Source organism: Candida jiufengensis (assembly GCF_024610255.1).
Source record: "Candida jiufengensis strain CBS 10846 chromosome Unknown scaffold6, whole genome shotgun sequence".
NCBI lineage: Eukaryota > Fungi > Ascomycota > Pichiomycetes > Serinales > Debaryomycetaceae > Lodderomyces > Lodderomyces jiufengensis.
The window spans coordinates 701186-724850 of NW_026261557.1; the positions used below are offsets into that span (position 1 = coordinate 701186).

The 23665-nt window shown below is 29.5% G+C and overlaps 10 protein-coding genes across 10 annotated transcripts; 5 read left to right on the forward strand and 5 right to left on the reverse strand. All coding sequences in view use genetic code 12, as the record gives it.

Annotated features, from left to right (window-relative positions):
• Positions 1-1883: 1883 nt before the first annotated feature.
• On the forward strand, positions 1884-5543 carry SPF1 (ion-transporting P-type ATPase; the record flags this gene model as incomplete). Its single annotated transcript, XM_051761752.1, has 1 exon — positions 1884-5543. The coding sequence occupies one exon, from the start codon at positions 1884-1886 to the stop codon at positions 5541-5543; it is 3660 nt and encodes a 1219-aa protein (XP_051621785.1).
• Positions 5544-5682: 139 nt separating this feature from the next.
• Positions 5683-6468, reverse strand: KGF54_001390 (uncharacterized protein; the record flags this gene model as incomplete). The annotated part of the gene is made up of 1 exon (XM_051761754.1): positions 5683-6468. One exon carries the CDS (start codon positions 6466-6468, stop codon positions 5683-5685), a length of 786 nt encoding a protein of 261 aa, XP_051621786.1.
• A 788-nt stretch (positions 6469-7256) lies between these two features.
• Positions 7257-8177, forward strand: KGF54_001391 (thiamine transporter; the record flags this gene model as incomplete). Its single annotated transcript, XM_051761755.1, has 1 exon — positions 7257-8177. One exon carries the CDS (start codon positions 7257-7259, stop codon positions 8175-8177), a length of 921 nt encoding a protein of 306 aa, XP_051621787.1.
• Positions 8178-8252: 75 nt separating this feature from the next.
• Positions 8253-9404, reverse strand: KGF54_001392 (uncharacterized protein; the record flags this gene model as incomplete). The annotated part of the gene is made up of 1 exon (XM_051761756.1): positions 8253-9404. The coding sequence occupies one exon, from the start codon at positions 9402-9404 to the stop codon at positions 8253-8255; it is 1152 nt and encodes a 383-aa protein (XP_051621788.1).
• Positions 9405-10303: 899 nt separating this feature from the next.
• On the forward strand, positions 10304-11542 carry NSA1 (ribosome biosynthesis protein; the record flags this gene model as incomplete). The annotated part of the gene is made up of 1 exon (XM_051761757.1): positions 10304-11542. One exon carries the CDS (start codon positions 10304-10306, stop codon positions 11540-11542), a length of 1239 nt encoding a protein of 412 aa, XP_051621789.1.
• A 15-nt stretch (positions 11543-11557) lies between these two features.
• Positions 11558-12554, reverse strand: SEH1 (Seh1p; the record flags this gene model as incomplete). The annotated part of the gene is made up of 2 exons (XM_051761758.1): positions 11558-11577; positions 11651-12554. The coding sequence occupies 2 exons, from the start codon at positions 12552-12554 to the stop codon at positions 11558-11560; spliced, it is 924 nt and encodes a 307-aa protein (XP_051621790.1).
• A 183-nt stretch (positions 12555-12737) lies between these two features.
• Positions 12738-14222, forward strand: ALG7 (UDP-N-acetylglucosamine--dolichyl-phosphate N-acetylglucosaminephosphotransferase; the record flags this gene model as incomplete). The annotated part of the gene is made up of 1 exon (XM_051761759.1): positions 12738-14222. One exon carries the CDS (start codon positions 12738-12740, stop codon positions 14220-14222), a length of 1485 nt encoding a protein of 494 aa, XP_051621791.1.
• Positions 14223-14462: 240 nt separating this feature from the next.
• VRP1 (Vrp1p) lies at positions 14463-16397 on the forward strand (the record flags this gene model as incomplete). The annotated part of the gene is made up of 1 exon (XM_051761760.1): positions 14463-16397. One exon carries the CDS (start codon positions 14463-14465, stop codon positions 16395-16397), a length of 1935 nt encoding a protein of 644 aa, XP_051621792.1.
• Positions 16398-16440: 43 nt separating this feature from the next.
• On the reverse strand, positions 16441-17478 carry KGF54_001397 (diphthamide synthase; the record flags this gene model as incomplete). Its single annotated transcript, XM_051761761.1, has 1 exon — positions 16441-17478. One exon carries the CDS (start codon positions 17476-17478, stop codon positions 16441-16443), a length of 1038 nt encoding a protein of 345 aa, XP_051621793.1.
• Positions 17479-19522: 2044 nt separating this feature from the next.
• On the reverse strand, positions 19523-22717 carry GDH2 (glutamate dehydrogenase (NAD(+)); the record flags this gene model as incomplete). Its single annotated transcript, XM_051761762.1, has 1 exon — positions 19523-22717. The coding sequence occupies one exon, from the start codon at positions 22715-22717 to the stop codon at positions 19523-19525; it is 3195 nt and encodes a 1064-aa protein (XP_051621794.1).
• Positions 22718-23665: the final 948 nt, after the last annotated feature.

The following is a 23665-nucleotide window of genomic DNA, read 5'->3' on the forward strand; positions in this document are numbered from 1 at the left end:
ATAAGATATTATATAATGATATTGATTTAGATCAAATTTATTATAATTTTACTTGATCATTGTTAATTGCTTAATGATATGTTTAAGGAAAGAATAAGAAAATTACTATAATTCTTATTAAATTGATTTTGTTCTATTTATTTCTTTCAAAATTATTAAATTTTCATGTTACAAAAATTCAGGCGGTAATCTTTTTTTATTCGTTTTCTTACAATTAAAGTATTGTTTAAAGTTTGAAACTCTTAAATTTGATAAAGCTGGTTATAAATTTAATGTGGTTGTTCTTTACATATCGAAGTTCTCAAAATGTAGATACTTTGTTGGTTGGAGTTCTATTATACAATTTTAATCAAAATTCTTCGATATCAGATGATTGCTATGATTTATCCTTGAAATGAATACATAAAAAAATAACGGAAAAATAAAATGATTGATGTATTTTATTTTAATTTCGTATTATTTTCGAAAGAAGAAATTCTATTAGACAAAGCCTCGAGAAAATGCTTAAATAATTGTTTCAATTTATTTTATAAGTTTATTTTGTTTTATATTGCTACTGCCTTGCTTTGCTTCATTTTTGAATAACTCTTTATTCAATTGGGTTTCTGAAAAATAAATTTGTTTTTCAAAAAAATGGGCTATTATTCAGTGGAATCTGGCCTACAGCATGTGTCTCATCTACCGGTTAAATAATTCTTATTGTCAAAGATCTATCTTGCTTGGTAAATAACTGATTTTTGTTTAATCTCGTTTGGTAGCTCAAAGTAATCGATTTCGAAACTATTTAATCCAAATTTGGACCAGCCATCTATATGTAATGGTTGACACGACTTTTTAATTTTTCGTCTAGTGTCAGGAAAAAGCTAGTGTCGTGTAAATTTTCTTCTGACAACAATATTCTGAACATTCATCATATTATTGAGATTCAGCTTCATCATATCAAAATTGAGCTATGTATATTAATGCTACACAGACTAACCCTAAGGTAGATCTAATTTCCGTGATAGATTTACCTAGCAGTTTGCTTTAAGAATGTACAACTCTATACTCAAAAATATCTATCAAATACTCGAATAATTTATAATCTCGGAGTTTGACAACCAAAAAAGTTTGGTTGCAAAACTTTTATTCTTAACTATCATGTCACTTAAATTTTTGGAAATCAATTCATACTTTATAGGTTATGTTCTCTAAAAGTCTAAGAAGTCGCTTCAGAAAAGGGATCAAAAATTGCCATTTTAATTACAGTTTATTATTTATCGCGGTTACTATTATCTTCAGAAGGTGATTCCTTATCGTATAAATGCATGGATCAAAGATGATAAAATTATCTTAGTTTTCAACGGTACCAAGTATCAGCTAAAGACAGTTTCGAAAATAAGGGTTTCAAGGCGAGCCAGTTTATAATTAATAAAAATATCAGAACTAGTTTCCAAAGATTTTATCAGACCAAGAATTTTTTGCAACCATATCTTACGCGATCGATTTCTGATAAATCGGATAAAGTGTGCTCAAAAACCCTTACAAAAAATCTGAATGCTGTACAAACATTGGGAAGCATATTTTGACTACAAAAGTTTCGCTATCTTATTAGCTTTATATCAAACAGAATCAAAAGCTGGTCAGTTTAGTAAAATGCTTTGATACATAAAAATTGTCTTATCTATTCCAAAAGAATATAAATCGTGTTAAATTCAAAAAACATTGGAAAATGGCAAAAAGAATTTTTTTATTGATTTAAAACAAAAGTTTAATAATTTTTCAGATACAAAATTTAATCAAATTCTAACTCATTCAACTTTAAATTTCACTGATAGATCATCAAAACTGATTCAGTTAAGACAATTTGTTTCACTTGATACCCTTTTGATAAAACATTAAAAATGTCTGACATAGTTTTAAGTCTGAGTATTAAAGAAGCTGAATTATTGGTTTCCAAACCATTCTTTCTAAGACCATATGTATGGCCATTTACTATAATATATCCAATTTTTTTACAATTATACTTCAATCATTATGATACATATTTTGTTGGTAAAGAATGGACATTTGTATATACTATAGCTATTGTTTCATTAAATCTATTATTTTGGTTGATGCCTCATTGGAATCAAGATATTAATGCAAGTTTTAATTATCAAAAAGTTGATAAGATTTCAGATGCTCAATATATAAAAATAACTCCTGCACCAAATTCAGGAATTGGAGAAATCTCACCAGTTTTAAGAGAAACTTTCCACGATGGTGAAAAACAAATTAGTTTCTTGTATCAAAAAAGAAAATATTTATTTCACTCTGAATTTCAAAAATTTGCACCACCTGAATTTTTATTTGATAAATTACCAGAATTAAAAGTTTATCAACAAACTAAAGGATTAAGTGGAGATTTAGAAAAAAAAATTAGAAATTATGGTAAAAATAAATTTGATATTCCAATTCCAACTTTTTTAGAATTATTTAAAGAACATGCAGTTGCTCCATTTTTTGTTTTTCAAATCTTTTGTGTTGCATTATGGTGTATGGATGAGCAATGGTATTATTCATTATTTTCCTTGTTTATGTTAGTTTCATTTGAAATGACAACTGTTTTCCAAAGAAGAACAACAATGTCTGAATTTCAAAGTATGGGTATTAAACCTTATGAAATTTATGTTTACAGAGACAGTGAATGGGAAAAAATTTCAACTATTGATTTATTACCTGGAGATTTAGTATCAATCACAAGAACAAGTGATGATAGTGCTTTACCATGTGATTTATTATTAACTGATGGATCTGCAATTGTAAATGAAGCTATGTTATCTGGTGAATCTACTCCATTATTAAAAGAATCTATTAAATTAAGACCAGCTGATGATAATTTACAACCTGAAGGATTTGATAAAAACTCAATTTTACATGGTGGTACACTGGCATTGCAAGTTACTAAACCAGAAAATCCAATAGTTCCTGTTGCTCCAGATGGTGGTGCATTTGCTGTAGTTATAAAAACCGGATTTGAAACTTCTCAAGGTTCTTTAGTTCGTATGATGATTTTTTCAAGTGAAAGAGTTTCAGTTGGTAATAAGGAGGCATTTATGTTTATTTTATTTTTATTAATTTTTGCTATTGCTGCATCATGGTATGTTTGGGTTGAAGGTACAAGAATGGGTAGAATTCAATCAAAATTGATTTTGGATTGTATTATCGTTATAACTTCAGTTGTTCCACCAGAATTACCAATGGAATTAACAATGGCTGTAAATTCATCATTATCCAAATTACAAAAATTTTATGTTTATTGTACTGAACCTTTCAGAATTCCATTAGCTGGTAGAATTGATGTTTGTTGTTTCGATAAAACTGGTACTTTAACTGCTGAAGATTTAGTATTTGAAGGTTTAGCTGGTTTTAAGAATGATGACATTCATCACTTATATAAAGCTGAGGAAGCTCCAGATACCACATCGTATGTCTTGGGATCCGCTCATGCATTAGTTAAATTAGATGATGGTGATGTAGTTGGTGATCCAATGGAACAAGCTACTTTAAGTGCTGCTCTTTGGAATGTTGGTGCAAATGATATTGTTACAAGAGAAAATGATAAAAAATCAGGTAAAACTGAAAAAATAAAAATTTTACGTCGTTTCCAATTTTCAAGTGCTTTAAAAAGATCAGCTACAATTTCATCAATTAATACAATTCCAAATAAAAATTTTGTTGCTGCTAAAGGTGCGCCAGAAACTATTCGTCAATTAATTGTTGATGCTCCGGAAAACTATGAAGACATTTACAAATCTTTTACAAGAGCAGGCTCACGTGTTTTAGCATTAGCTTATAAATATTTAGATCAAAATGTTAATGTCAACAAAATTACAAGAGAACAAGTTGAATCAGGTTTACATTTTGCTGGATTTATTGTTTTCCATTGTCCATTAAAAGATGATGCTATTGAAACTATAAAAATGTTGAATGAATCATCACATCGTTCAATTATGATTACTGGTGATAATGCATTAACTGCTTGTCATGTTGCTAAAGAAGTTGCTATCACCACCAAGGATGTATTAATATTAGATGCTCCGGAAGAACATCATAATACAGAAGCCACCGCTGATTTAGTATGGAGAAATGTTCAAGAAACCGTTGTTTTACCATGTAATTCAACCGACAAAATTGATTTTATTGAATTAGCTAAATATGATATTTGTTTAACCGGTTATGCACTTAATTTATTAAGTGAAAATCCTCAATTAATTGACTTATTGAAAAAGACTTGGATTTATGCAAGAGTATCACCAAATCAAAAAGAATTTATTTTAACCTCATTAAAAGATGCTGGATACAACACTTTAATGTGTGGTGATGGTACAAATGATGTTGGAGCTTTGAAACAAGCAAATATTGGAGTAGCATTATTAAATGGTACAGAAGAAGGTATGAAGAAAATGCTCGAAAATAGAAAAATTGAAGCAACTAAAAAAGTTTATGATAAACAAGTTCAATTATTTGCAAATTGGGGTAAACCAGCACCACCAGTTCCACAAATTATTGCACATTTATATCCACCAGGACAAAATAATCCAAAATATTTAGAAGCAATGGAGAAGAAAGGTGTAACTATTACTGAAGATATGAAATTAGCAGTTGCAGCAGCAATGAGAGAACCGATTAAAGTCATAAAACCAGGTAATCCAGTTCCAGCTGATGGTGGTAAATTTGCTGATACAATATTAGGAGCATTAAATGATGCAGAAGCAGAAGATGAAGTTCCAACTTTGAAATTAGGTGATGCATCAGTTGCCGCACCTTTCACTTCAAAATTAGCAAATGTTAGTACTGTTACTCATATTATTCGTCAAGGTCGTTGTGCATTAGTTTCAACTATTCAAATGTATAAAATATTAGCATTAAATTGTTTAATTTCCTCGTACTCATTATCAGTATTATATTTAGCAGGTATGAAATTTGGTGATGGGCAAGCTACAATTTCAGGTATTTTATTATCTGTATGCTTCTTATCTATATCCAGAGGTAAACCATTGGAAAAATTATCCAAGGAAAGACCCCAAGAAGGTATATTTAATATTTATATTATGGGATCAATTTTAGGTCAATTTTTCATTCACATTATTACTTTAATTTATATAACTCGAGAAGTTTATTTATTAGAACCAAAAGAACCATCAATTGATTTAGAAAAAACATTTACCCCATCATTATTAAATACTGGTATGTTTTTATTACAATTAGCACAACAAGTTTCAACATTTGCAGTAAATTATATTGGATTACCATTTAGAGAAAAAATAAGTGATAATAAAGGAATGTATTATGGATTATTAGGAGTTGCTGCTTTAACTTTTGCAGGATCAACTGAATTTATTCCAGAAATTAATGAAGCTATGCAATTTGTACCTATGTCAAATGATTTTAAAATTAAATTAACTGGATCTATAATTGTTGATTTAGGAGCTACTTGGATTATTGAAAATGTTTTGAAATATTATTTTATGAATTCTCATGCTGCTGATATTGCATTAAGAGAAGAAGAATTAGAATAATTATTATTTATTTTAATGTTATTAATGATGATATAGGTTCATTATTTTTTATATATAATAGAGATGATTTTTATAGAATTTGTAAAAAATAATTATATTTATAGTTAACGATTAATAAATAAATTATATGTATTGATTGTTATTGAGTACTTTTTAAATTTGAATTTTCTTGAGATGCTAATTTCTCAAAAACATTCAAATCATTTTCACGATTTAGATTTTGAATTTTTATTATCTTGACCTCATTTCTTTCCAACATGTTAAACTTTCCAAGTAAATTTTTTTCAAGTAAATTCAAAATATCTGAAATCTCATGATCGCTCATTGGCAAATGTAAGGAATTCTTTATAGTCGAGATTAATTGAGTAGTTGATATCGATAATAAATTGATTTCTTTATCTAAAGTATGTATCTTATAGACTTGATATATTATATCGTATATGATCTTGATCTTACCAATAAGATAATTTTCGTATTTTTTCTGTTTTGTTAATTGCTCGTTTTCCTCGTTTTTCAATTTCTCTTTTTGTTTGATTCTTTCTAGTAATGAAAGTCCCTTGTTGCTTTCAAATTTTTCAGTTTTCTCCTTATATATAAATTTTGATTTATCGTTTTTTAAATCTTTGAATTTATTTTTTGTAGGTGATGATGAATTCGATCTTGGTTTTGTTATTTTATTTGGTGAGTGTTGAGTACTATTGTTCCGTATTATTACTTCATTTAATTCAGTACTTGGTAAGTCTAATACATTTTGATTAGCTAGTATCCATTTATTCATTTCTTGAGTGAACATCTCAATTCTGACTTTGGTGTCATTATTTGGAGCTATATTTGCAAAATTTATAGAAATCTCTCCATTAGTATTTTTATAAAACTTGTAAATAGGTAGTATCCCAATTATTTGTTCTATGTCGGCTACTGTCATTTTTTTTGTATTAGAGGCTGATGATGCTTTTTCTAGTATTGTACTTAGTAATGGATTTTTATTATGATTCATAAAATGTAAGTTTAATAAACTATCAATTAGCTTAATATTTGATATTAGCTGATTAAATGCGAGCTTCGAGATTCTCTTATGATGTTCAAAGACCATTCAATTAAAGTGTATCTTTAGTTAATTGATAGCAATTGAATTATTGATTGATCAAGTTGATGCTAATGTTTAATGATAAGAAGTTTATAATGATAAGATTAAATAAAAATAATTTTTCAGGACGCGTTTTTTCTTTTTATTTTTAAGCTTTGTGTAGATTTTGTAACTTGGGTAATCAATACCTTCCAATATGTAGTAGCATGACAGCGTTTCTGTTCTTTGATTTATCTCACTTCTAGATTAAATACTCCCAGTATTTCTGCAGATTGGGATTCATTTTGTATCTGTAATTCATCATCAGACTATAATAAGACTCATACTACCGCTTGAAATAGGCATCAGTAGATCATTTTTGTTTTCAAAAATTTGTAAATAATGTAATCAAACGTATAGAACACCCTTCTATTGATTAATTGCAATGATTGCAATGCTTGTATTCAATGTAGAAATTATACATAATCTTGTTTGTGGCTAATTTTTAAATGTCAATAATTACTTCTTATTTTTTTTTGATCTTCCCCTCAATTATTTTAATTGAGAAAAAAAAAAAAAAATTTAAATCTCCGAAATTTTTTTACGAATAATTCATACATCATAGCTATTTAAATTACTTTGAATGAATGGATAAATCAAAACCCCAAAGAGAAGATCATTTAAAAAGGGGTTCAGATGTCACACCATATGAAGCTTTAATAGCTGGCTCAATTGCGGGAGGAACTTCAAGAGCAATTACTGCACCATTAGATACGATAAAGATTAGATTGCAATTACAACAACACACTTTTAAACATAGAGAAACTGTACCTACTATAATCAAAAATCTATTAAAAGAGGAGGGTATAATTGCATTATGGAAGGGAAATGTACCTGCTGAAATTTTATATATCTTATATGGAGGGGTTCAATTTACCTCGTATTCAATTTTCAGTAAGTCATTATCAAAGTTTGAAAAAGATTATAATTTGAAATTATCATCAGCTTCACATTCTTTAATAGTTGGTTTAGGTGCCGGTTTTGCAAGTACTATAATAACATATCCTTTTGATTTGTTAAGAACTAGATTGGTTGCTAATAAAAAAAAGAACCTATTATCTATGACAAAAGTGTTTAGAGGTATTTTAAGGTCTGAGGGTTTAAAAGGTATGTTTGTAGGAATACGGCCAGCTATGTTTTCAGTGGCTTTGAATACCGGTTTAATGTTTTGGTCTTACGAATTGGCAAGAGAATTTTCTTCAGATTATAAACATGTACCGTTTATTGAAGGTATTTGTGGATTTATCGCTGGTGCTACTTCAAAAGGTATAACGTTTCCACTAGATACTTTGCGAAAAAGATGTCAAATGTATTCAGTGGTCCATGGAACTAAATGTCCAAGCTCTTTACATTTGTTCTTTAACATATTAAAGAGAGAAGGTATATTTGGTTTGTATAAAGGTTATGGTGTTAGTATTTTGAAAACAGCTCCAACAAGTGCAATCTCATTACTAATGTATGAATATACCATTTCATTTATAAAGAAAAAAGAGAATAGAAACGAATAGAGGCTTTTGTTTTTACTGCTAGCATAGATTTTTTATTTGGTGTATCAATTCCAATTCATTTATTGTTATTATTTATTATATTTTAAATAGATAATCATTTTCATCATTTCCGTTAATTAATTGATTACTATTTTCTTCTAAATTCACAAACTCGTTTTCTTCCTCGTCATCTTCATCCTCATCTTCGTCATCTTCCTCCTCGTAATCCCCTCCATCACCTTCATATTGTAAACCATAAAATTTGGCTAACAGATCCGGTGAAATGTATTCTTTATCGTCATCATCTGTATCATATCTTAGTCGATTTTCTAAATCAGATGTGTTTGTTGTAGATTCTACATCATTTGAGTTTGAATGAGCATATAATGATTGTGAGTTACTTAGTAAATTCTGTAGTCTTGTTTGTTGTTTTCTAGTTATGGTTGAATTTGAAGGCAGATAGTGATTTTGTTGTATATTATTTGCATTGGTATTGTTGTTCATGTTGAGTTGATCATTTTGTAAATTCATACGTCTTACTGATGATTTCGGAGTTATCTTTTGGATTTGACGATTTCCTATAAGTTGTTTGCGAATATAATTTGGTAATTGAGCTCCTACTAATGAAGTACGTCTCTGTTTCATGTTCGGTACTGCAGCTTGCCGTATTGATTGAACATCTTTTGAGTCAATAAACTTTTTCGAGGGTATTTTAAGTATCGCTTTTGAACTTGCTGTGACGTTTACGTTGGTTGTACTAATAGCTGGAGCTGTTGTTAATTGAGTATCTTTACGAATACCCAATGATGGTCTTGAATGCATTAAATCCAATGATTGTCTTCTTTGCTTTTTAGTAAGTTTTGGCATCTCTGCTCTAGGCAATTGCTCTATAATTGTTGATTCAAATACTTCATCGGATGAATTTTGAGGTTGTTGCTGTTGTAATGGACTATTTTCTTTAAATGGTTGTAAATCAATTGATTGAATAATTCTCAAGATTTCGCTATTATTGAATTCTTCTTTTGATTTTAGTAGTTTTGAATAATTTAGATCATCTTGAATCAAGTAATGATCATCAAAAATTTCGTCAATTCTCAACTTTATGATTTCTATGTCATTGTAATTAATGATTGAAGCTAATTTATTATAATCTAGATTTAAATAAAAAGACGATAGTTCAGATAAATTCTTTATATATTCCTCCATAAACTTCTCTAGAATAGTTTGATTAGTTTCTGTCCACTCCATATTATGTTATGAGTTTGTACGCGTATATATGTCACCTTCTTATCATTGATCTATATCTAGTACTAAAAGTATTGAATTTTGTGGAGAAATAAAAGATAGAATAATTAACTTTTTAACCGAAATATGGAGGTACAAAGGTAAAATTTTATACAAAAGAAATGAAAGAGAAGTCTTTGATGATTTCAAATGATGTTGTGGAAAAATAAATCGACTGATATTATAACATTGTATAATCAATCCAGGAGATGTAGGATAATTAAAGAAAAATTAAAAAATATCAAGTCACAATAAATGGTCCCTAGCAGGATCGAACTGCTGATCTTGGCGTTATTAGCACCACGCCTTAACCAACTGGGCCAAGGGACCAACATATAAGTATAGTATTGCGTAGGCTTAATTTGTAATGTCTTTTTCTGCCTCAATTTCAAAAATTTTGGGGTTTCAAATTTTTCACAATCAGTCTTGACTGCGAGAAATACTAATCCTAATTAAGTGTTTCCATGAATTGGCTGGTGATATTGTTTTTACCATCTTCAAGAAGAATTTCACTTGTCCATTTTAGCTTTTGGCTTGTCTTGTTTTGCCCAGTTTCGGGTGTTTTATTAATTGCATATTTCTGCAACAATCTCAGTCAAAATAATTTGATTTTTGAACTGCAAAGTATTGGATCTAATAAATACCAGCATGCCTGTTAACCGCCCAAAGCGGCCATGTCATGACATTTTAGCAAATCCTCGAGAATGATGTTTTGACCGCCAGACTCAATATTTACAGACTTAATTGAGTTGTTACATAAAAAGTTGCAAAAATTTCAGGTAGCGATATTTGTGCGCTATGATTTTTTTGAAACATCACATCTCTAACAATCGTATATCATCTTGAAATATACCAAGTTTACTATGAAATTCTTAGTATCATCGGATGATTCTGCCTCAGCTAAAATTGTAATATGTGATAGAGGTACAGATACTTCAAAACAAGATTCTCAACAACCAAAATCAATTCAAAATTGTTTAATTGAACCAAAATTAAAATATAGTTCAAGAATAATACACTTGTTGAATTATAATTATGAGTACCTAATAGCTTCAAGACTAGGAGGGATAATTTCAATATATGATTTTGAAGAAATAGAGCCAAGTGAGAATAAAGATGAACCTGTTGAAGATCCATACAAGCATTTACATGATTTTAAGATACCAGTTGAAAAAAATGACAAACCCGTTGATCTAATCAAAATTGAAAAATTAGATAGTATACTAGTGCCTTATTCATCAGGAAGATTGTTTTTAATTCATGCTACTGATTTTAACTTTGAACCACTAGAAATCATTTTGCCAGATACAAAACCTATTGATGCTTTCACCATAAATCCTGAATTTGAAAATATATTTGCATTTGGAGGTAAGGAAAATGATTTAAAGGTAGTGGAATTATATGATTATAAAACTAATAGTAAAATATTTCAACAAGATTACAAGGAAGCGTTTAAACCTAAAATATTATATCAAGCCAAAAATGTCAAAAATGATCATTTAGATTTAAGAGTACCGATATGGATAACTAATATACTATTTTTCAACAATGGGTCTAATGAGAAATTCAAATTAATCACATCTACTAGATATGGCCAAGTAAGGATATATGACTCGACACATGGAAGAAAACCATTGAAGGATTACCCAATATGTCAGACTCCAATCTTGACATTGACCTTCGCAAACGAAGAACAATCAGAGATAATCATAACCGATACTCATAATTTAATATCAAAATATACGTTGGACATAATAGATGAGAAAGCTTTTAAAACAAATTCCGCAACGGCTGGAGATATCATTAAACCTGTTCCAAAATCATTGGGTAGATATACTGGCGGTAATACTGGTGCAACAAATGCCGTTCAAATATTGGAAGATATAATTGCATTTGCAGGTTTAGATCGTTATCTTCGAGTGTTTGATGTTGAATCTCGTGAATTAATAGCTAAAGTATACGTTGGAGTTGAAGTAAGTTCCTTAATCATATTAGATGATGAAGACGAAGCTGAAGTTGAACAAAAAAGGAAAAGAGATGAACAGGAACAAGAAGATGATGAAATGTGGAATCAATTGGATAAAAAACAAAAAGTTACCTAGATTTTGGTTCATTTTCTATACCACGATTATCAGATCTATTACTAGTATTTATTACACTCATGCATTTCCACTCACTTAAATAATTACATTTCCAAAGTCTTAACTTACCATCATCACCAGCTGAAGATAAAATAGTACCTGTCATATTCCAATTCACTCTCCATACTTCAGATTTATGATCGTTCATTTTAGCTAAAACCTCAATTTTAAAATCACCACCAGGGCTTTCTGTTGCTTTGAAAATCCTAACATATCCATCTTTACATCCAGTTGCTATTAAATGATAACTTCTACCCATTGAAGGTGCCCAACTTACTGACCTTATTAATCCATTATGTTCAGGTAGATTACATATTTTAATATATTTTTCACAACCATTTTCTTCTGATGAATCTATTTGTTTAGGTACATTTCTATAAATAAATCCTTGATCTAATGCAACAACTATAAATTTTTCTGTCTTGGTGAATTTTGAAGGACACCATTCGACTGCAAAACTACTTTGTAAACTCTTGGCCGGTAATTGCAGGCTTAAGATTGGAATCTCCGTAGTTAAACCCCAACTTGTTAAATCATTTGGTTCTAAAGATTCATAAATTCTGAAAATTCCATCACTTCCAACACATCCTAGCTTTAAACCTAAATGTTTTGGTGCAAACTGTACATCATATATTGGACCATGAGATTCAATAGCTAGAGTAGCTAACCGTATCCATCTTCTACCAGAACCGTGTAATTCGTCCAATTGTTCTTGCCATATTTTCACCGTTCTATCAAATGAACAAGACGCCAATAGTTTCGAACTTGAAAATTCAGGATGAGCCCAAGATAATCTCATTATCAGTGAATCATGAGCTTTCCACAGATCATTTAAAACCCATGATGATGTTGTAGGATCCAAATCAAAAACTTTAATATGTTGATCTGATGATGCAGTTGCAATATGTTTACCATAAAAGTCATATTTGATATCATGAATTAATTCTTCGTGACCTGTCACAAACGGTTTCATTTAATGTAAATGTGTGTTTACAAATTTAGATTATTGTAATTTGAAAATTAAAACGTAATCGATTATTATTTTTTTGTTTGTTTTACTTTTTGAAACATTATTATAAAATTATATTTCAAAATTTTAATAAACTTTTACACATCTACATCCTTCAGGGCCTTCAAAGTCAGTATAAATTCTACAATGATTGGCAAGTTGGTCAGGGTGTCGCTACTAGTGGGTGCAATTGTCGCCATAACTCCAAATAATCCACTACGAACACTGATAGCATTTGCAATTATTGGATATTTGATTACGTACCTGATTATACCAAAAGTAGGACCAAGTTTTATCAAGATAGGATTAAAAGGAAAAGACATGTCAAAACCTCCACCAGTCACAGAAATTCCAGAGACAATGGGTTTGGTGGCCGCAGCTACTTATTTATTTTTAATGTTTGGGTTAATTCCATTTATATTTTTTAAATATCTTGTATCGTTTGGATCATGGGCAAATGATGAATCAATGACAGAAAATTATACACATCAATATCAAGCTTTAAAAGACAACAAGTTATTTCCTCACAATAAATTGGCTGAATACTTGAGTGCTATATTGTGTTTACAAAGTACAACATTATTAGGTTTATTAGATGATTTATTTGATATTAGATGGAGACATAAATTCTTTTTACCAGCAGTTGCATCATTACCATTGTTAATTGTCTACTATGTCGATTTCAGTGTAACTTCAATTGTTGTGCCTAAGTTTGTCACTGACTTTCCTGGTGGGTTATATTTCTTAGATGCTTTAAACTTTTTTGTAAAATATGGAAACCATGCTGTCACATGTATTACGGGTTTATCATTTAGGACTTTAGCATCTGATTATGTTGTACCGGAAGATGCTCCAAAGTTGATTGATTTAGGAATATTTTATTATGTTTACATGTCTGCAATTTCGATTTTTTCACCAAATTCAATCAATATCTTAGCAGGAGTGAATGGCTTAGAGGTAGGACAGTCTGTCATATTGGCAATAATTTTTTTGGTCAATGATTTTTGTTACCTATTTACCGAGAATATCCCACAAGCAGCTTATGATTCTCATTTATTCTCAGTTATATTTATAATACCATTTTTAGGAGTTTCACTAGCTTTATTACAATACAACTGGTTTCCTGCTAAAGTATTTGTTGGAGATACATATTGCTACTTCAGTGGGATGGTGTTTGCAATTGTGGGTATATTAGGACATTTTTCCAAAACGTTAATTATATTTTTAGTACCACAAATTATCAATTTTATCTATTCAGTTCCACAATTGTTTCATATAATACCATGTCCAAGACACAGATTGCCTAAATTCAATGTGGAAAATGGATTAATGTACCCAAGTTTTGGGGAATTGAAAAATCCTAATGCTTTGAATACTTTCATCTTGAGTTTTCTTGGCAAGTTTAATCTTATCAAATTGATAAGAGATCCTAAACTGGGTCAAATTATAAAATTCTCAAATATGACAATCATAAATCTTTCTTTAGTTTGGTTTGGTCCAATGAGAGAAGATACATTATGTATGGTCTTATTAGGTATACAATTTTTAGTTGGTATTTTAATGATTTTTGTTAGACATACGGTTGGTCCTTGGTTGTTTGGTTATGATAATCTATCATGGGGAGTAAAATAAAAATTTAGAAAAGTTAAAAGGTTATGAATTTTATAGAAAATAGAGTAGTATAGTACAATTTAATAGAAGGTTTAAGTTACAAGTAATTTGACTGCAAAATTTATGTCGTGTGCACTTTGATAAAAATACCTCTTAAGTTAAACAATTACGTTTTAAATTTTAACTTTCCCTTAATAGAAATTAAAAATAGAAAATCAGCAAGTCTCAATTGATTTTATTTCATTTAACAATTTAACAAATATGGCTGCACCTCCGCCTCCGCCACCACCTCCTCCACCAGGAGGTATGGGTAATATGGCAGCGAACTTACCACCTGGACCACCACCAGTAATTTCACAAGATAGAAATGCATTACTTGGAGACATTAGAAAAGGAGCAAAATTAAAAAAAGCGGTAACAGTTGATAAATCAAAACCAATGATCGAGGGTAAAACCTCTGTATCAACTAGCGGACCTACAACCTCAAATCACTCAGCACCATCAGTACCTAGTATACCACCATCTGGAGCTCCTCAATTGGGAGATATTTTTGCAGGTGGGGTACCCAAATTAAAACATGTTGATAATAGAAACGGTAAAATTCCATCATCTGCTCCAAAAATCCCAACATCAACTCCAACAATTCCTTCATCATCAAGACCTACAGTTCCATCCTCTTCACGACCAACAAAACCAGCAATTCCTTCATCAGTTCCTCCACCACCAATTCCACAAACTTCAACTCCGAAATTACCACCAACTCGTCCTAAAAAATCAAGTCATTTACAAAATAATTCAATAAGTTCAATGGAATCAATTAATAAACCACCACCTTTACCAAGTGATCCACCTCCATTACCAACTTCTGCACCACCACCTCCAATGGGATTACCACCAACCTCAAAGTCAAATAATGCTCCACCAGCTCCACCAGCCCCACCAACAGCTCCAATCCCAAATTCATCATCAACTCCAGCCGCACCACCACTTCCAACTGGAGGATTGCCATTTTTGGCTGAAATCAATGCCAAAAGAGATGATAAAAATGTATTTGATCAAACAAAATCATCCACAACCTCATCAAAACCTCCAATTCCATCATCAGCTCCTCCAATTCCATCATCAGCTCCTCCATTACCCCAATCAATTCCAAAACCACCACCTCAACCATCACATACTCCTTCGTTACCTCAAAATTCAGCACCAAAAGCACCACCTTTACCTCAAACATCAATTCCAAAACCACCACAGGCACCAAAGCTATCTACAACTTCTGCTCCACCACCACCACCTCCTCCTCCTTCAATGTTACCACCTCAACAAAAGTCATCACCAACCAAGAACTCATCAGCTCCTCCCCCAGTAGCACCAGGAGGAGCATTACCGTTTTTAGCACAAATTAATGCAAAAAGAGATGAAAGTTTTGTTGTAGATGGATCACTGAAATCTTATTCAACCAAAAATGAAAATAATGATAATCAATCTACTTCAACAAGTAGTTCAAAACCAAGTCAACCCCGAACACCACCAGCAACATCAGCTCCAAGTAAATTCAATCCTTTTGGTGGCGCAATGGATAAGAAACCATCTGCAGCTTCAACTCCAAGTATTCCAGCACCTCCAATTCCAAATATGCTACCACCGAAAAGAAACGTAGCACCATCTAATCCACCATCAACACCACAAATTCCTCAAATTCCCATTCCTCAATCAAAACCAAGTCCACCAAAAGCTCCAGCACCACCTTCATTACCTCCAAGTATACCTCAACAAAGCACAGAGCCTGCAAAACCGCCAATGGTAAGCGTTGCCAGTACTCCAAAATTGCCAGAAGCAATTCCTCCACCATTACCATTAAATTCCACTCCATTTATATCAAAACTGAAAAAAGCAGCACCTCCACCACCCCCACAAAATTCAACTCCATCAAGAACACCAACCACAAATTCATCAACCTACAATGATTTAGATGCAAGACAAAATGCAGGATCTTCATTACGTAAAATCTCAGCACTGACTTACACAATCAATGGATCTGCAAAATCATCATCAACGAAAATTGTAATTGACGATAAAAGATTTAAGTTTGTTAATGCTAATGCATTACCTAATCCAAGAAGATTTGAAGGTTCACAAAAATTATATCCAAGTGGAAGAGGCTCATCTATTCCATTAGATTTAAGTTTGTACTCTTAATAATTTATATTTATTTATTATTTAATGTACAACTATTTACTTTCTAATCTATTTCATTAGGTGACCAAATTTGAACAACATTATCGTAAAATGAACAAGTAGCTATATATTTCCCATCACTTGACCAATCTCCACCATAACACATACTTGCATGATCTCCCTTGAAGTATCTATCGACCTTAAACTCTGTTTCATTTGTGTTTATAACTCTTGCACCATCGTACATACAACAAGTTAACATTCGATTATCAACAGGACTAGGTATTAATCTCCATACTCCACCGCCCAAATTTTCTTCATATATCTTTTTCGGTATGTACCCCTCAATTAAAGCTGGATTTTTCAGATCAATACATCTTAAATCCCAAATTCTCAAATGATCGTCATATGAACCAGTATATAGATAATTTCCTTTCAAGTTATTCCAATTTGGTGAAGGTGATAATATACTTACAATACCTGCATCATGACCTCTTTTTAATGTCCAAATTGAATTTGATGTCCTCAAATCATGAGCTATTAATAGAGAATCATCACCACCAGTATACACAACATTTGTTAATTCACCTAATTCACCAAATGATCCAGTCCAACATTCTAATTCATGTTGTGTTTCTAACCAAGTTGTGGATTGAGTGATTAAATCATAAATCGACAGGCATCCACTTGTGAATGTTATCAATAGTTGATTTCTAGTGTTGGGATTGAAAAAAATTGAAGTAATACATGAGTCTGGATCTATGGTTATTTCATGTTCTACACTTATCTGATCTTGTTCCACTTTCCATATTAGTATACTACCATTTGAATGACCCGACACTATTTGATTTAAATTTGAAGGATTGAATTTTATATCTAGTATTGCGGATTTGGTAGGAACTGACTGTATTAATTTCAATGACTTAGTCACATCATCATATTTAAAATAATCTAGTGATCCATGCTTTAACCCAGTCTCTGTTTCTAGCTTGTATGTACCAATATATATTCTTGACGTGTCATCAGGATGAATTCTCAAACAACATGGAGGTAAAGTTGTAGTAGTTTTTAAAACTCTTTTACTTATTGCAGTAGTAGACATTGGTTAAAAAAACCGCTGAAAAATAAATTGCAAAATATTAAAGTAGGTTTTTTTGCGTTGTTTACTTTTGCGAAATTGCGTCTACCAAGTTTTGCAACCCTTCAAAATGAAAGCGATAATCTAAATTAAGACAATAGCTTTGAATTCATTCTTTTTGTAGTAGTATCATTATAGTCTGTAACATCTATTTCGTTTGCCCTTTTAAGTTGAAATAGAAGAATTTAAGTAAAGATCAGTAAATCAAATTAATTAAAGTTTATTAGTTTCCCTCTCTTTTCCGACTGTATTAGTTTCAGTAATATTAGTGCAATTTTAAGTGCCAAATGGCTCTAAATATAACAATTTAAAGCCTCTTAAAAGCCTTTCTAATAACAACCTACTAAATTATACTTTCATTAACACCAAATTTTATTCTTCTACTTCCGTAAGCCAATACTTTTACGAGTGTTTGACCATTGAGGTATTCAAGCAAGTTTATTCTACAGTACAATATGCCCTCTACATTACTTTTTAGAATTCAATTTAGAATATAGATAGAAAATTTAATAACTTTTGAGTAGTTTAAATTTAGATCAAGGACTAAAAACTGATTTTTGACAGCTCTCACAAAAGCTCATAACCAAAAATAAATTGAAAATTAACTTTTGTATATCGAGAACTTTATAAGTTTAATATAAAAACTTTTTAGACTAAAAACCTTTTATTTTTTTAGACTAGAAACCTTTTATTCTCTCTGAGAATAGCCTTTTTAACCCCTTTGTAGAATTATCGATTGGCTCAATTTTATAAATTTCATTGAGAGTTTTTTTGATATTTAGCTAATCCATTTGGCTTTACTTTTTTCAAATTTTGTTTATTTAATTTTGTTTATTAACAAAATTAATAATTGAAATTTTGATATAAAGAAAATGGAACTTTTACATATACATTTTCATCCAAAATCTAAAAGACTGCCACATGTTGAAATTTGGGGTAAGTTTTTAATTATTTATTTTCTTGAATCTTTTTTGTGTTTCAAACGTCAAACATCAAATATCAATTAAATAGTTTACTAACTTTTCTTTTTAGGTTATAATTCATCAAAAGAACAAATTAAAAAAGGTAATATCATAAAAGCATCAAACCCAGAAACTGGTTCCAAATATTGGAAACATAAAGATTGCTCAGTTTGTAATGGTGAGAAATGGTTTTGTTATTTAAAACAATAATCGATCGGTGAATACTGGAAACATAAAGGTTGCTCAGTTGAAAAGATGAGAAAGTTATATAAAACAATAAACGATTGATTAAGGAGTTTTTCAATTAGTTAGTAATATCATAAATTATATATCTTTTTATATTATAATGATATAATTAGATTATTCAATTATGTTTTCTATATTTAATGGTATATTCTAAAATTTCCAATGACCTAAAATTTGAGACATTGTAGAACCTGACACACTAAAAAATTTAATTCTAGACGCGCAACAAATATGATATTATAGATCAAATACTTGTACAACATTTTCAAATATACTATTTAACAATTTTATAAAATGAGTTTATATCAAAGATGGATGTCAATCCCAGTAAAAGCTCGTTATTACATAGGTATATCAACAATAGTAGTTGCTGTATTGGGAGATTATATAACAACTAAAATTAATGATGAAGTTAAAGCTAGAGATTCAATTGTTGCTAAAATGAGTGAAGAAACTAAAATACTGGAAAAATAAAGTGCATTAAATAGACCAAAGCTAGCAGTTTTGACTAGCTCTAGCTGAAAGTTTCATTTGTGATGGTTATATAAATTCAAATCATTTTGGTTTGGACATTGAAATCTGGATCTCAATCAATTAGTGTAAGTCTAGCATTGAAGAAGTCACTAATGATAGAGTCAACTTCAAGCTCATAGAGATGATTGTCCCAAAATTAGTTGGAATTAATAAAGTTATAGTGATAAAAAGTTGAATAAACAAAAAAGATCAAACTTGTGTTAATTATAATTAAAAAACTCTATAACCTAAAGTAAATATATATCAAATTTTGAAAACTTTTAAATTTAATATTTTAATAATCCCTTTTTAACAAAATTTTTTCTTAAATTAGAAATAAATTCCAAAAATTTAGCAGGATTTGAATCAATACCTCTAGTATAAACGAAATTTGAAGCTAAATAAGTTGCAAATATTGCTCTTAAATAAGCTTGTGGAACTCTTGCTAATACATTTTCGATACCAATTTTTTGTAATAATAATGGTGGTAATGAATCTAATAATACCGCGTTTCTAAAATCAACGTCATCGTCCCAAAGTTCCTTGGAGTTTGCTAATTCATCACCCAATTTATTTATAGCGAGAGATAATTTATCTGATAAAATTGTAAATGGAATTTGAGTGTCTTGTTTTAATTTCCAAAGGGCTTCAAATTCGGCATTAGCATTTGATACAATTTTAGTTTGTACATCTTTAACATAATGTTGATAGAATTCAGGTTTGGTTCCAGCTTCTGAATTAACACACATATTTTCTAAAAATCCTTTATCATCAAATGCTAATGCTGCTAATACTTCTAATGATGATGATGTTACACCACCTTTATTTGTTGAAGCATCTTTAAAAATTATACAACCAGCTTTTTCCAAAATTAATTTTGCTGATTGAGTTATAAATAAATTAGCACCTTCAACAAAATATGGTATTATTGATTTACCTGTTTTTTCATCAATTAATTCATGTACGTTATTTGTATCTATAGCTGCTGGTCTACCACCACATGGAACAAATAAATCAACTCCATCAATTCCAAATTGTTCTTTTAATTTCAAATGGAATACATTTCTGAAAGCAACACCACTAGTTACAACTGTACCATTTGGTAATTTAATATCCATATCATCAACCAATACAATATAACCTTCGTTAGATAATTTTGATCTATCATAATGTTCAATCATTTTTCTTTCTTTAGCTAAACGTAATAATTCATCTTTATTTAATCCTTTTGGATCAGCAATAACTCCTGATCCATCAACTATACCAACATAATTTTCTTTTCTTGACAACAAAATTTCATTCGATCCTAAATCACCATCTGGCCCACCAGTTTGAAATTTACGTATAGTTGCATCATCAATATTTAATTTTTCATAGATTTTATTTATATAAGCACGTACTGATAATGTAGTCATACCATATTCATCATGTGGAATACCACCAATTTGTGGTGATTTACCAGTTAAAAATGATTTCCACCATGGTGCACCTCTACTTCTTGCATGTAAAGTTGCCCAATCAACATATCCAGCAGTACCTTCATCAGGTCCCAAAAATAAAATTTCTGGTTTATTATATAAATCAACATAATTATCTTTAACACCTGGGATATGTTGTTTTAAAAGTAAATCAATTAATGCATCAATATATTTTTCAAAACTTGCTTGTGGACGTTCTTGTGCTGAACCAGAATCTAATAAAATAACTCCCTTTGAACCACCTTCCGGAATATCTTTATTTTTACGTTGTTGAGTATTAGCTAAATTATAATTTTCATCGAAAAGATTTCTAGCATTAACATTATAAGCATCTAATGATCTCGATCTAACAATTCTAATACCACCACGGGCAATATCTCTAAATCTAATATGGAAACCTCTAAAATCTGATCCAACAACGAAAAACATACCATATGGACGATCTGGATATTCTGATTCTGGTAAAAAAGATGGATCTAACCTAAATGATAAAGCAACTTTTGTTGGTGTATAAAAATTTGTTTTTAAAATTGATTTATTAAAAGCATATAAAGCTCTTAAAACAATTGCATGATGTTCATTCTGTGAACATTCTCTGTTAAGTAAATTTTCAAATTCTTCTTCTGATCCAACTGATTGAATTTGTGATAATCTTTGATAAGAAAGTGTTTTTTCCATTGATGATCTGATATAATGAACATCAGCAAATTGACGATATAATCTACGTACAATATCACTTCTGATATTAAAAACTTCTTTAATAAAATCTTGAGTATAAGTCTCTGCTCTTAATCTTCTTTTTAAACTATTTAATACTTCAGCATGTTCAGTTGATTTTGAAGGATCTAATAATGCTGTTAATTTATTATATTCTGGTCCTAAACGATTTAAGAAATGAGTTACAAATATAACACCAGATTGTGCATAAATTGATTCTTGTAATGATAAATCACCTTTAATAAATCTTTCATGGAAAAAATTATGTGGAATACAATATAACAATGAAGCTTCTTTTATAACTTGATAAATTGATAAATCAGTTGTTGCAGATCTTGATTTTGATTTAACATACATTGAAATTATAGTAATTCCATTAGCAAATTGTTCAACATATTTTCTTGTAGTTTGTAACTTATAATAATTAGCTAAATCACTTAATGCTGAATTATATCTTGCAGCAGTATTTTGTTTATAACCAATAATAACTCTATATTCATCACTATTTTCAATTGGGAAATGTTTTATAATTGGACCAGTTGATTTAATAACATCTTTAATAATATTTTCATATAAACTTTTTGTATTTTGTGAGGCAATTTTTAAAAAAGTTTTATCACCAATTTTATTTAAATCGGTTTCATTAGCAGAAATTGGTCCATTTGAATTATATTGATTTTTATAAACAAAAAATAATCGAACTAATTGCTCACCTAATTTTGAATTTGTTGAATAAATACCATTTAAAATTGGATCAGTTTTATAATTTAATGGAGAACAAAAATATTCAGTTCTATAACTATTTGTTGAAGTATTACTTGGATCAATATATAAATCATCAATTCTACCTTCAAATGGATTTCTTTCATGATCTAATATATCAACAGTATCAAAAAATACTGCATGATCTTCAGCTTCTCTTTTATAAGAAATTAAAGGTTGTTCACCAGAACTTGCAAAAGCTTGAACTTTACAAGAATATAAAGCATGAATATGACTTGCAATTTCTTCAGGTGTCAGTCTTGCAAAAAATACATCATCAATTCCTAAATTTTCATAAAACCATTTTGTTTCTGATTCTAATAATGATTCAGGTATAAAACCAGTTGAATCTAAAACATCCAATACTTGATCAAATTGATCTTTTTTACCACTAAATGGACTATCTATATAATCATGTTTTAAACTTATTGTTGATGAATCATTTGATAAATTATTATTATTAATTTCATTATTATCTTTATTTAAATTAAGGTGTGATACCCCATTTTCTAAACTTGAAGTCATAATTTATGATTAAACTGTATTGAATTAATTGAAAGAAATATGTAATTATTAGAATTGAATAGTATAATTTGTATATGTAAGTTGAAAATTTTTAAATAATCTGGGGTTGTAAATATATTTATATAGTTATATTTATTTTTAATTTATATTTATAGAAATACTAATCACAAATATAAAATAAGAGAGGGGTGGACAAAAAGAATGTATAATTAAAATAAAATAAAGATTGTCATATTAATATTATTAGTTAATATGCTTGAGAATATTATAATTATTATAATTGTTACAAAAGCCTTGAATACTTTAAATAATATTTCATCCGTATTACCAATTGGATTAATACTACTCATCTTATAATATAAAATTCTAATTAAATTGTAACCACATTTTCATTAGATATAAGACCAACTTTAAAGAATATTTTATGGCAGTTAATTGAATAGAAATTTAAGCGAGATTTGTATGAATAATAAAAAAAAAGTGAGTTAATTTTTAATTTATTGAAAATTCTCTCACTTCTATTTTTCCAATTTTTGAAATGTGGAGTAACTATAAAATGAATGGCATTAAAACTCAACATTTAAATTTTTCTTAAGTAAAGTATTAAGGGCCACTACTACCATTATAAATCATTATAAATTTAGATGGTCGAAATAGAATTAGAACAAATGCCTATAAATTATTAAAAAATAGTTTGCCGTATAAATTTATGGGACATTTTAAAACTTAATTTGATAACCACAGCGAATATTTTGTATATGTTAGTATAGCTACCATGTGGCGTAAATTTATAATTTTATGTCACATTTTTTTTTACTCTTGAGCTAAAATTGAATATAAACTTTGAATGACATATTCTACTATTTTTACATTCTAATGTTTTGTTTTATTTTGAATTAGGTAATTTTGTTTAAACACATAGTCATTCAAAATCAAGTTCTCTCATTA